This window comes from Quercus suber, unplaced genomic scaffold, assembly GCF_002906115.3.
Source record: "Quercus suber isolate HL8 unplaced genomic scaffold, Cork oak 2.0 scaffold_211, whole genome shotgun sequence".
NCBI lineage: Eukaryota > Viridiplantae > Streptophyta > Magnoliopsida > Fagales > Fagaceae > Quercus > Quercus suber.
This window is the reverse complement of record NW_027069669.1, coordinates 101,339-115,371: the sequence shown is the minus strand read 5'-3', so window position 1 is coordinate 115,371 and position 14,033 is coordinate 101,339. Positions and strand designations below refer to the sequence as shown.

General features: G+C 34.0%; 1 protein-coding gene across 1 annotated transcript; it reads right to left on the bottom strand.

The window, feature by feature from the left end:
- Window positions 1-1,325: 1,325 nt before the first annotated feature.
- LOC112018246 (uncharacterized) lies at window positions 1,326-1,742 on the bottom strand. Its single transcript, XM_024050761.1, has one exon. It carries the CDS (start codon window positions 1,740-1,742, stop codon window positions 1,326-1,328), a length of 417 nt encoding a protein of 138 aa, XP_023906529.1.
- Between the last annotated feature and the right edge of the window lie 12,291 nt (window positions 1,743-14,033).

Here is a 14,033-nt window from a genome sequence, read left to right as displayed (position 1 = left end):
AAATTTTTAGTGGAGGCTATTGTGTGGTTGACATGGTCCAAAATAAGGAGGTTCTTGAAGAGATTTTTTTTTTTCCTTAACAGTTAAACACTACATAAGGTTTGGAATAAAAATATTGAAGCACTTATTTTTCCTTACGAAAAAGGCATAAATTATGTTAGGAGTAGTATAAAGAATATTTATGAAAGATGTTCTCCTTTCTACATATTCAAACAATGAAATGCTTTAAAAATGTATAAGTTATTCTCAGATATTCTTCCTAAGCTATGTAGCTAACCCTTACTATGTTTCAGTCACCAAATTTTTTTTCTTTGGAGCAATAAGAGCCTTAGGGATGACCAATGGCTTAAGAGTACTTAACCAAACTAGTGGTACTCTTAAGCCATTGGTCATCCCTTATAAGCTGGAAAGAGGAAGGAAATTCTTCCAATGTGGGACTCTCCAAGCCAAAAATGATTACAAGTGCAACACTTGATCCTGAGGCAAAAATTGTTCCCACAAATAGAAATATTGAAATGATTATTATTTCCAATAAAACGAAGGGACAAAACTTAGATACAATATCTTATATCTTGTACCTTTAAGTTCTCATTTTAAAATTTAAACATGTGTCTAGAAAACGGATTGAGCAAAACAACGTTAAATATTACTCCTAAAATACCTTGGTAAAACCCAACCCCATCTTTTTATTTTTAGTTCCATTGAACTCAAGAAGCACCGCTATTTCAAATTTTCAATCGCACCTGGGAGGTTAGGAGTGGTCAGTGGAGGAGTAGTAACACTTTAAACTAATATAATTGAGAACAAAAAGATTACAAAATCCTCACAATTTTTTTTAGCCAATCGATATCTCTAGAGGTAATAGAGTAATTCCATCCCATTGGATTTTCAATTCATAGGCTAAATTTCTTCAAAAACTCATTTTGCATATCTTGCCAAGTACCAATTGACCTAGGTTTCAAAGAATTAAGCCAAGTTTTTGCCTTTTCTTTGAGAAAAAGGAAACAATTTCAACCTAATGGTCTTTTTAGTACATGATTGGTCATGGAAAGTATCACATACCTTCTCAAATTCCTTATAGTGTAGGTAAGGATTTTCATAATCTAAGCCATGAAATTTAGGAAGCAATGAAATCATACTGGGCTTAAAATTAAAGTTATTTGCATTAGTTGGAAAAATGATGCATGATGGTGCACTACTCCTAGTAGGATGCAAATAATCCCTGAGAGTTCTAATGGTTGGTGATCATGGAAGTCTTCATTATTTAGATTATTCTCATCACCATGATTATTTTTTTTGGTAAAGAAAGGAGATTAACAAAACAACTAAACCGAAAACAAAGACTCAGGGCACTCCCTGGAAAAAGCCACACCAATCCTATCAGCTCGAAATACACTTTCAACGTCCATAGGCGGACTTAAGAAAATAGAGAAAGGCCTATCTTGAATAGCACCCAACCTGGCAAGCTTATCAGCACTCCTATTCCCTTCATGGTAATAATGGTTGAATCTGATCCGGGTAATATAGCCAGCTAATTGCTTACAATCATCCACCAAAGACGTGAATAAGCTATTAGAGCAAACAGAAGAGGTAATGACATTCTCACACACTTGATTACTCTCTAAGTCTATCATGATATCAAGTGTGTGAGAATGTGTGAAAGAATCAGATAAATTGTCAAACAGATTATTAGCCTCAATTCTAACCGAGAGATTATCACTACCACGACACCAAACACGCATGCAATAGTAAAGCAAGAAAGAAAAAAGAAAAAATAAAACTAATACCTAGAACAATAAAAAGAAGTAAAACGAAGAGAAAAACTCTAAAAGAAAACTAAAACTACTTAAAAAGAAAAGAGTTCAAGAGATATTACCAAATATGTGAAGAAATTTAATGCTGAAAACCTCCCCAAACAAAGTGGAACGCTTCTCTAATCACCTAAATCCCCAGTAATGGCACCAAAAACTTATTGCGACTTAAATAATGCTCCCAAGTGCAGGATTGTCGCGAAGTAATAACTTGGTAAGTCCGAGGTTAGCAAACTACAAGAGAATAAAACTAAAATAATAAATTTTAATTGAAGAGATTTTGATGGTTAAGTAAATGTAATTTAAATTGAGAGAAAATAACAATATATTAAAGTGCTAAAGTTTAGAGATTCACACACAACATATTTATTGGTAGTCTTAACAATTTTTATTTTATAACTCAACTAAAATTCATAAGAAGGATGATCTTAGTCGGATGATTTAATAATAGAAACTCAAGAATTAATTGTCCAAGGTAGTTTTATGAAATTGATTGATCTTAGGCAAAACAAAACTAGTGAATTAGTTCGCAAGGAATTATATAGAATTAAAGAATTATATAACGTGCCCGAAGTTTACGATAAATCAAAGAATTATATAGAATTAAACATTTTTCTAGATGATTAAATCAATAAAAAAACACAAGAACGTAAGTATTAAAACTATAAAATAATTGTTAAGAACATACCAATAAACGGTTGGGTTTTACTCCTTGCCTTAGCAAGGCTTCTAGTAAGGATGATCTTAGTCGGATGATTTAATAATAGGAACTCAAGAATTAATTTTCTAAGGAAGTTTTATGAAATTGATTGATCTTAGGCAAAATAGAACTAGTGAATTAGTTCCTGGAGTTTATGATAAATCAAAGAATTATATAGAACTAAACACTTTTCTAGATGATTATATCAATCAAAAACATAAGAACATAAGTATTAAAACTATAAAATAATTGTTAAGAACATACCAATAAAATGGTTGGGTTTTACTCCTTGCCTTAGCAAGGCTTCTAGCAAGCCAGAATACAAATAGAGCTCTAAAAACTGTAAAGAAACTTTAAGAAAATCTAAATTACATTCTATAGCAATTCCCCTCTGAATTTTGCACTAAAGAGCCTTTAAATAGGTCACGGAATCCTATTACAAGTTGAATTACTGTTTGGAGAAAATCCCAGGTTTTCATGCTTCACTTAATCGACGTTTTTGGTCCTTTTAAAATCAAATTTCGGACTTTTGGTAGACTACAAAGTTGTAGCCCTTTAAGTTAAATTTCCAGCTCAACTTGAATTATCTCGATTGGACATCTAAGCTGAAAGTTATGCTGAAAATACTAATTGGTGTGCAGGCTGGAATCCTAATCTGATTGGACATAGATTTGGTGCAAATTTCCTTTAATTTCTTACTCCAATTGACTTAGATTTCATTGGGCTGACCTACTTTGACTTCATTATGGCCCTTGTAAAATTAAAGTCCATTAGCCTTTTACTTTGCACAAGTCCGCTCATTTAATTTCATTCTTCTAAACCAAAAAAAAAAAATAAAAAATCACGCATTACAATTCAATTAAGCACAAAATTGATTATTTTAACATTATTCCAAAACCAAATATAAAATGTATGAAATCTCAAAATAAGTATGATAATGTTTTCTAATAATGATATAAATATGCAAAATTAAGCTATTATCATTGCTTATGCAGATTCTCGCTTTACAGCCGATGTCCACAATGTTACAATCTAGCCTCTAGGTCACCCCTTCCGGGATCCGACCACAAAACCGCAACTCATTTGATCACATACTCAATGAACTATACCCGATTACTCGGAATGATGGTTGGCTTTNGGGGGGGGGGGGGGGGCTTATTTAACTTATTATAAAATTCATTGGCTTCTTGGAGAATTTTGTGCGTGCGAGAGACTTTTCCATCTCTGTGCTGACATGCACATGAGTCCAAACTTTTACCAAATTTCTTGCCTATAGGTGGGTACAACTTTTTATTGATTTTTCGTATGACCATTTAAACATAAAAAGTATAGTTTCTTTTAATAATATTTTTGATGGTGTAAATAGTCACAATCTCTGTTAGAATTACAAGATTATTTTCCGTTATTTATGGTAATAATAAAGTAGTCAAATAGTTCAAAACATACGAAGTAAAGGTAAATATAAGATGAAGAGTCATTTTAAGATTCATTATCATTGTTCTGGGTTCTCCTTGCCGTAGCATCATCAAGATAAATCTAGTAAATATAAGATGCAAAACCCCGAATAGCCTAATTCGAAGCAAAGCAGTATCTAATTTACACTTCTTTAACAGCAGGATCAAAGCAACAGTAGGTTTAGCATCAATTTCTATTTCTACCAAACAAAGGATTAATGTGTGTGTGTATATATATATATATATATATAAAACCGAAACCTCTGAAACTCTACAATTTTTCACGTCAGTACAATATTTAAATAAAATTATTATTTTATTTAAATAAAATTATTATTTTTAGTCCAAACTTAACTAGAAGTGAAACTTTAGGGGTGTTCGGTTAGTTTTTTCAAACAACCATTTTCAGTTTTTAAACAACATTTTACGCATTTCAATGCACTTTTTCACCCACACTTATTTTCACAAATGTTTTCAAACAACAATTTTCAGTTTTTAAACACATGTACCAAACGGACCCTTTATCTCTCTAAAAAGTCCAACTTAAACTCAAACTCATCATTATCATTTTTTTAATTGAAACGTCTAAAACTCTCACAATTTTTCATGTCAACACAATATTTAAATAAAATTATCATTTTATTTAAATATAATTATTTTTTTTAGTCCAAACTTAACCAGGAGTGAAACTCTATCTTTATCTCTTTAATAAGTCAAACTTAAACTCAAACTCATCATTATCATTTTTTTTTAAAATAAAATTATTTTTATTTAATCAAAACTTAATAATGAGTGAAACTCTATTTCTCTAACAAGTCCAACTTAAACTCAAACTCAAACGTTGATAATCTATATATAAAAAATTATGATAGGACTAAAAAGAAAAGAAAAAAGACTCATGTTGATAATCGTGGCAAATAAAGCATCTCTATTTTTTTGGAGAAAAATCAAATATGCAACCTATGCTTTCTAGCCTAGGGATCGATAAATTTTTATTTGGTATGTTATCTATAAATTTGTTGGATTTGGTTTGGTTATGAAGTAGAATTTGGGGATTCTATAAATTTTGAAGGTTTAAGTCTTGGGGTTTTTGGTATTTGTGTCTCAGTAGGTTGATCTTAATTCTTAACCTTAAATGCTTTTTATTTAGGTTCATGTGATTATTTGTTTTCTTATTAAAAACTATATTTTTGGTTGATTAATTATTTGTTTGGATTAATTTCAATTAATTAATTATTATTTTTTTCAGAATGTCTATTTACACATTGTTGGATTTTTTTCAGTGACAATAGTTTTTCCGTGCATTGCACGGGTTAGCAACTAGTTAAAACAAAAATCAAACCAAAGTTTGAGAGAAATTGTGGTGAAGAACTCAAATCAGTTGAGATCATTTCTGAGACTTCACAATTTTCTGCACCAAGCCATGCACAATATTAGAAAACTCGCTCTCAACCTATCCCTTTCCCTGTTGTTTGGTGAGATCCAAAATGGTTGTTCTAGCTTCCTCCTAGAACAACTCAGCAAATTCCAAAATCTTAGCTTCAGACTTCTCAGCTTTCTCAGATTTCTACAACAAGCCATTCACAACATAAGACAGCTCCCTCTAAACACATCCCTTTCTCTGTTGTTTGGTGAGATCCAAAATGCTTGTTCTGGTTTTGTCCAAGAACAACTCTACAAATTCCAAATTCTCATCTTCTAAATCTGCAAATTCCAAATTCTCACCTTCCAATTTGCCTTCAAGTATGGAGTCCACTGCCTTATCTTCATGCTTAGTAGCACCATCAAGAACACCCTCCACTTCTTCTTCTTCATCTTCATTCCAAGAGTTCTGTTCAAAAGGCTCAGCAGCAGCAACCACCTCCTCACGTTCATTCAGTTCAAAAGGCTCAATAACTAACTTCACCTGTTCATTCTTAATAGCTACCTCCATATGTTCATGTTAGGGTTTGCTGCCTTAAAATCCAATTTATTGACATGTTATAAATAATTAAATTGATTAATTATATGAGACTATTTATATATGAACTAATTAGACATTATCATATAGTCCTTGAGATGCATTGTATATGTTTATGTGATTCAGTTACAGAAGATATAAATCACAAGTTCTTCGTAAACTAAAAAATGTAGTACATGGTCATTGATAAAATTAGGCATTTCATTTGGGAAGACTAATATGACAACTACAATAGTTTGTCTTGATCATGGAAGTGGAACTTCTAGTTGATGTGTTGGTGTATTTTAAATGTGTAAGACACATTGAACTGGATTGTTATGAGATTAATTATTTAATTAACAATTGTTATCTGAATAACAAATATCACAACTTTTATTTATATAGACTCTCAATCTTGAGAGGATTATGAACCTGATCATGAAATGTAGGTCGCTTTGATATATTAGAGGAGATAATAAACTTTATACTTATACTATACTATAGGCATAGGGTACTTATACCTATAGTATAGTATAGGTATAATGTTTATTGTTAGGTTCTAAAGGCTTAGGATTTGATGTATTTAGAACTCTAATGTGTATTGTTGGCAAACCGTGATCAAAACAATATGTTTAGTCTTGTTTGGGCTTGCTTAAAGTTGTATATTTTATGTAAAGTTGGAATCGAGAGGCTGCAGATGCATTGGTACATTTTGGCCTGGCTCGATCGATCGAAAGTTAGACTCGATCGATCGAAAGTCGGCCAGAATGTTTTTCTACAGAATTTTCCAACTCAGCCCTACCTCATTAAATGTTTTGGGTTTTCTACTTTTACCCTAGGTATAAATGTTTTGAGTGTCGCTCTAAGTGTATTGTTGCTCATATATTGTGGTTTGTGTGGATCTCTTGTGAGATCCTTGAGGAGCTTTCCTTCACATAAACTTAGGGTTTTCTAAGTAGAGATATTTTTTCAATACCTTGATGATCAACTCAGTTGTTGCCATTGGAGCTTAAAGAATAACAAGCGTAGGTGCTTGTATATGGTGGAGAATCCAAGAAAGAAGGAGTCTGTAGATTCAGAGCTTATACGTGGTCGTGTCAGTAAATTCTACTGGTGGGTAGCATTAGGAAGTCAAGTGGGGAGCTTGTAAGTCCTTTTGTATGAACTTCGATTCTTTCGCATAGTGGATTCAGGTTTACCTTGAGAATAGTTAGGTCAAATCCTCCTCAGGTTTTTACCATGTGGTTTCTTGGGTCATCATATCATTGTGTTATTTACTTTTCCGCTACTTTATATTCTTGATATGATTGTGTGATTGTGATAACCTAGAATTTCATAAATTGACTAAGTTAATCACTTGGCTAATTAACTAGGTTAATCCGATTAGTTTAAGAGGTCTAAAACCATTCATTTATAAACACATCAGCCCCTGCCACATCCTCCCCTTTACCCATTATCATCCCTTACCTTCCTCCTTTTACATTGCTTAAGTGTATGTTTCCAAAACCTTAAAACTCTTTCGCTATCCTTGAGTGTTTTCACATTACAAAAATCCTCATTCATCTCATTTTCAATCTCTCCTAAACATTTCTTCAATGAACTTTCCAAACTTTTTTTTTTCCAAGCGATAGCCCGATAAGCTTTTTTCTTCCAACAATTTATTATTCTAGAACCTTCTATGGCGGAAACCCCACTCAATTCAAACTCCAAAAAATCAAATGTAACATACCGAATAACTGTTTCATACATCTCAAACCCTAGGGCATCAATGAAAAAGTTCCTAAATATGCATCATCTCCAGCTAAATCAGAGGAGATAATAAACCTTATACCTTCATTATATTATAGGTACCCTATACCTATAGCATAGTGTAGGTATATAGTTTATAAATACATCAACCCTTGCCACATACTCCTCCCCTGACCCATCATCATCCCTTAGCTTCCTTCGCTTACACCACTTAAGTGTATGTTCCCAAAACCTCAAAACTCTTTCACTATCCCAGAGTGTTTCACATTACAAAAATCATCACTCATCTCATCTTCAATCACTCCTAAACTTTTCTTCAATGAAATTTCCAAACCTTTTTCTGTTTTTCCAAGTGATAGCCAGATCAGCTAGTTACTTCCAACAATTTATTATTCTAGAACCTTCTATGGCGGAAACCATACTCAATTCAAACTCCAAAAAATCAGATGTAACACATCCAATAATTGTTTCATACATGTCAAACCCTAGGGCATCAATAAAAAACTACCTAAACACGCATCATACCCTGCCAAATTAGAGTAGACAATAAACCTTATACCTATACTATACTATAGGTATAGGGTACTTACATCTTTAGTATAGTATAGGTGTAGGATTTATGAATACATCAGCCCTTGCCACATCCCCCTAACCCATCATCATCCCCTGCCTTTCTTCGCTTACACTGCTTAAGTGTATGTTCTCGAAACCTCAATACACTTTTGCTATCCTTAAGTGTTTTCACATTACAAAAATCCTCATTCATCTCATCCTCAATTTCTCCTAAACTTTTCTTCAATGAACTTTCCAAACCTTTTTTTTTTTTTTCCCAAGCGATAGCCCGTTATATATATATATTTTTTTTTTGGTTACTAAACAACCCCCACTTGTTTGTAATCTATTCCTCTAACCAAACAGACTTTTACGCTTCAGTTTTTCTTATCTTAGTTTAGGGTCATGTATTATATTTAAAGCCAGAATTGCCTTCTCTTGATTTCTACAAATAAAAGCCAGGCTTCCATTTCAATTCATTTTCAAACCAAATTGGCCTTTTAAATTTCTAGTGCTTTCTTCTTTAGTGAATCGGAGCAATGGGTCGGACTCAACCGGTGTCACATTCTTGTGAAGAGGATCCAAAGCAAAGATTTAAAAGTGTAAGGTTGAATTTAATCAAGTTGGTTTTATTCCATTCCAATTTGCTTGTAATTCAGCACTTAGAAACCTTGTATTTATGTGGGAATCATATGAGGATAGTGTGTGAGATAGTGTGAAGAAATGCTCAATAATGTGTAGTGAAGCAAAGACTCGTGACTGGATTTTGCGGGTGGCTTGCGATTGGCAAGCCACCAGATAATGCACACGAGCGAAGCATGCAGAGAAGCTGAACCGTCATGCCAACTATTGCACTACAGGACAAAAAGTCTAAACTGACCATTCAGTTAGCTTGCGGCTTGAACTTGCGACTCAGTCAAGTCGTGAGGCCAAGTCGCTAGCCAGCTCTGTTTTGAAAAAACTGACTCTTCGCATTCCTTTCTCACCCTAGTATAAATACCCCTTATACCCATGAAATGGAGAGAGCTTCCAGAGAGAGTTTTTAGAGAGAAACCCTAGAGAAAAACAAAATTGACTCATCCATAATTTTTTCATAGAGACTGTTTAAATTCTTTTACTCTTACTCTCTCCATTGTTACATCCTTGAGAGGTTCTTACCTAAATCTTTTTCTCACCATACCATATCTGTGAGAAGGCTTTTTGGTGCTTTGGAAAGCAGTTAGAAAGGTCTAATGGTTATTGGTTGATGCTATGGGCTATAGCGGAATCCAGTAAGCTAAAAAAGACAAAGGTTTGGCGTAACCTCATTGGAGCAAGAAGCTTGGAGGGCTTAGGTACATTGGGTAGATTAGGCTTGGAGGGTCTATTGCTATTCATGTATCCTAACTACATTTTCTAGTAGATTATTGACCGCTTGGAGGGCGGAGGAGAGGTTTTTTTTTCCAAGGGCTTCGGTTTCCTCTTCGATAACAAATCGTTGTGTTGTCTTTGTGTTTGTATCTCTCTTTCCTTAATCTTTGCATTTTAATTTTTGTTGTGGATGTGATTTTAATTGGTTTCGATTGTTTATCAATTATGTTATTAGCTTGTGTTCATTTTCCGCACATATATTATTTGACATTAAACTTGAATTGATAATATTGTAATTGGGGGTCTAAACGTTTATAGTGTTTTATACACTATTTGAACATTCAAAGAGAAAGAGGCCCATTGTGACTAATGCTTCTGCTTCCAATATAGAATCCTAATAAAATAGAGCAAACTATACTACTGAACTACACAAAATTAAAAATTGAGAAAGATTAAATTATCAGTGACATTTGGGATATGCCATAACCACAACTATAAGTCTATACCAGTTGTTAAGAGTAAGGGAGTCAATACCGTACCGGAAGCTGTACCGGTTTACCCAACGGTACGATATATTTCGGATACCGGTCAATACCGGTGTACCGTTTCGGGTTTACCGCTATTTTTTATATTTATAAATAAATATATATATATATATATATGTGTGTGTGTGTGTGTGTGTGTGTGTGTGTGTGTGTGTGTGTGTGTGTATTATAATAAATATAAAAGTTTACCATAAAACATTTCCTCAATTCAGAACTAATTATTCATGGTTTTAGACTTTAGTATCAATTTAAAAAAAAAAAAACACAATATAAAAAATAGAAAGCTTAAAAGTTACCATTGCATACTAAGAAAACAAATAATACTAATAAGTTACCATTCTTCCCTAACAAAAATTCAAAAATTACAAAACTTAAAAAAAAAAAAAAAAAAAAAAAAAAAAAAAAAAAAAAAACTTTTTCCTGTACCGGCCGTACGCCCGGTACGGTCGGTATTGCCCGAAATTGGCCGGTATGACCGGTACATGGCCGGTACGGCCGGTATTAAACCGTACGGAAACGTTGATGTTTCGATACCGGTATGCAGCCGGTACAGTTGTGTGTGTGCACGCAAGTTCTGTAAATATAATTATTTTAGTAAAAGTTTTAGAAACGACTTGGTATTATGCACAGTACTCTACCTTATCATTACTGTTCAAATGTCAATTATTTGTTAGACTTATTTTTCTTACAAGTTTCCTTATGCCACAAATAAGTTATTGGGTAATATAACATTACTTAGAGTTACACCATATGTAATTTGAATCCAACCATATATATGTGTGTGTGCACGCAAGTTCTGTAAATATAATTATTTTAGTAAAAGTTTTAGAAACGACTTGATATTATGCACAGTACTCTACCTTATCATTACTGTTCAAATGTCAATTATTTGTTAGATTTATTTTTCTTACAAGTTTCCTTATGCCACTAATACGATAGTTGATCGCATAAACTCAAAATATATAGGGATGCTTGAATTTAATATTTCAAAATTTTGTAAAACTATGGAAAACATTGTCGTATCTATTATGTATTTTTAACAATGAGGGGAATTTGACAAAGGAGAAGAGGGCTATGCCAATGAGCCCAAGGCTTATGGCTATTATGTAATTTTATTTTATATGACTTTAATTATGAGATTGACTCACAAAGTAATAAATATGGTTTATTAATGATGTGTATTAAAAACATTTACCACATCAATAATTTTAGAACATGTAATAATAATAATAAATAACTTAAAAAGAAAACATTAAGCTGTTTTTATTTTGAGTGATACTATGTGTTGAGGCTCATTTTTTTACGAAGCCCAGCAGGACAAAGGGCCCAGAATTACGGGCGGACTAAAAGAAATAGCAGACAAAAAAGCATACGAATGGTTCAAGGATCCATGAGATGGGTCTAGAAAAAGCAAATGGGCTTGAATAGGCCCAGAAAGAGAAAAGAAACAAATCCACGGAAAAGATGAGAAAAAAGAAAGAATGGGCCACAGTAGGCCCACTGCAATAAAAAAGCAAAGAGAGTAACGGGCTAATGGAGAACCCATGAGCCCAAAGGATGAAGTTTATGGAGAAAAATTGGGCCAAGGAAGCCCAAAGTGAGTTAGCAAAAATCCATGTGTGAAACAAAACTAAATTAGGCCAAGGATGCCCACAAGAAAAAAATGGACAATGGAGCCCTCAAGAAATGAGAGAAGGAACCTAGTAAGTATATTGGGTTACGAAGAGGGAAAGCACACGGTAGGCCTAAAGGGGGCTTGGCAGGATTGAGATGAGCAGCAAGAATAACAATTTGGCATGGCAAGAGACACAAAACCACAAAGCGAAACACCCAAACTAAAGGGAGGCCCAAATGATCCTACAGAGCTCAACCTTCCAAAGAAATGGACAACACATGAACGTTAGCCTGCCGGAAATACAACCCACACCAGAAGATGCCAAAAAGCGCACGGCAGGATATGCGCACCCATTCTCAGACCTCAACAAACGAATGAAACATCAATAAGGTAACGCATGTGAACGACCCAAGCATTACCAGCCTATACCCAGCCACTATGGGAAAGGGTGACGTCATGGGTGAGGGCACGGTCTAGCGGTGGGGAGAGGAATGGGAACCCGTTTTGTGTTTCTTGCCCAGACTCTTTCGGTGGGCACAGTCCTGCTGGGATGACGTGCCATCCGAAAGAGGCAAGGGTGGGTAAGAACCACTGGGTGCATGCCATGAGAAACCGAGAGAGAGAGGAAACACGATGGACGAAGTAAAGAAAGAACCTTCGTTGTCTAAAAGCCACAGGTCAATGGTAGTGGTCAAAACCATTGACTCGGTAAGTGATCGGCCAAAGGGCTAGAACAGTAAAATCGGCCACAACAGACCCTATATAAGGGACCCGTGGCTGTGTGAAAAAGGGGGGCGGAAGGGAGTTATCAAAAACAGAGAGAAAAGAATTTTAAGAAAGGAAACAGAGAGAAAAGACTTTTTAAGAAAGAAAACAGAGAGGAAATAATTTGAAGAAAGAAAACAGAGAGGAAAGAATTTGAAGAAAGAAAATAGAGTGTTTATGGCAGGCATGCACCTAAACGGGTTAACCCCCTCTCTCCCTCAATACCCTTGTCCTCAAAAGGAAATACAACTTATATTTGGGCACATACCATTTGGGGCTGGTCTCTCAAAGCAATTAATTTCATCAATTGAAGTTACTGCGTTGAGGGAGTGGTTTCCCCTGCCTTGGTTAGAGTCCCGCGGCTATACTTAGTGTGGCAGACTCGTCTTTTTTTTTTTTTACTAATCCCGCTCTAATTCTCTGTTTAAGTATTATTCTTTGAAAGTTAGGTCTTTTAAGCTATTTATCTTGTTTACCGCGGCAGAAATAGTGAATGTATTTTCTTTACGTGTTCTATATTATGTCTGCCTGCCGTAACCTATTGACAATGACTCTGCCTGTTGTGAGCTCTTAAATAGACTTTGGCAGACACGGTGAAGATTGCGCACAAGCCGAGCCAAGGTGTGCTCCAATTGGGCCGGTCCCGACTCCTCACCCAGAAACAACTCGAGCTTAGTGCAGCAGAAATTTGCCCAACATCTCAATCCAGGCCCACCCCCTTACACTATGTAGTACAAATTTTACTACATAAATTTATTACAATTTGACCTATTAGCTAGCAATCACCAAATAGTTCAAACATTCATTTATGGAAAATGCTAAAGTTATAAATTTTACTACCTTAAATTTACAAATTGATACCACTGCACACTTTTTGTACGATAATCACTTCACATGTATAAGTGCTTGTGGAGTGTGGAGTGTGGAGGGCAAGAGACAAGGTTCAAGTATCTAGGAGGAAATTTCACACACATATACATTTAGATTAGGCTAGAATAAAATTTCTATCTTATATAAAAAAAAAATTACAAATTGATGTGGCAAGAATACGATGGATATATTGAAAAAACATATTAAACAAATGTTTAAATTACTCTTTTTTTATATAGTAGCACGTAGTTTGTAAGATTTTTTTTTTTTTTTTTTTTTTAAGAATACTAAGTATTTTTAACACACACACCAAGAGAGTCAATTTCATAGCGGAGGCTGTACCAGTTTAACTAGTAGAACAATATATTTCGATACCAGTCAATACCGGTATACCGTTTCGAGTTTACCGTTATTTTTTATATTTATAAATATGTGTGTGTGTGTGTGTGTGTGTGTATTATAATAAATATAAAAGTTTACCATAAAACATTACCTCAATTCATAACAAATTATTCATAATTTTAGACTTTAGCATCAATTAAAAGGAAAAAAAAAAACACAATATAAAAAATAGAAAGCTTAATTGTTCATTGCATACTAAAAAAACAAATAATACTAATAAGTTAATGCAAATGAGTTACCATTCTGCTCTTACAAAAATTTAAAAATTACAAAACTAAAAA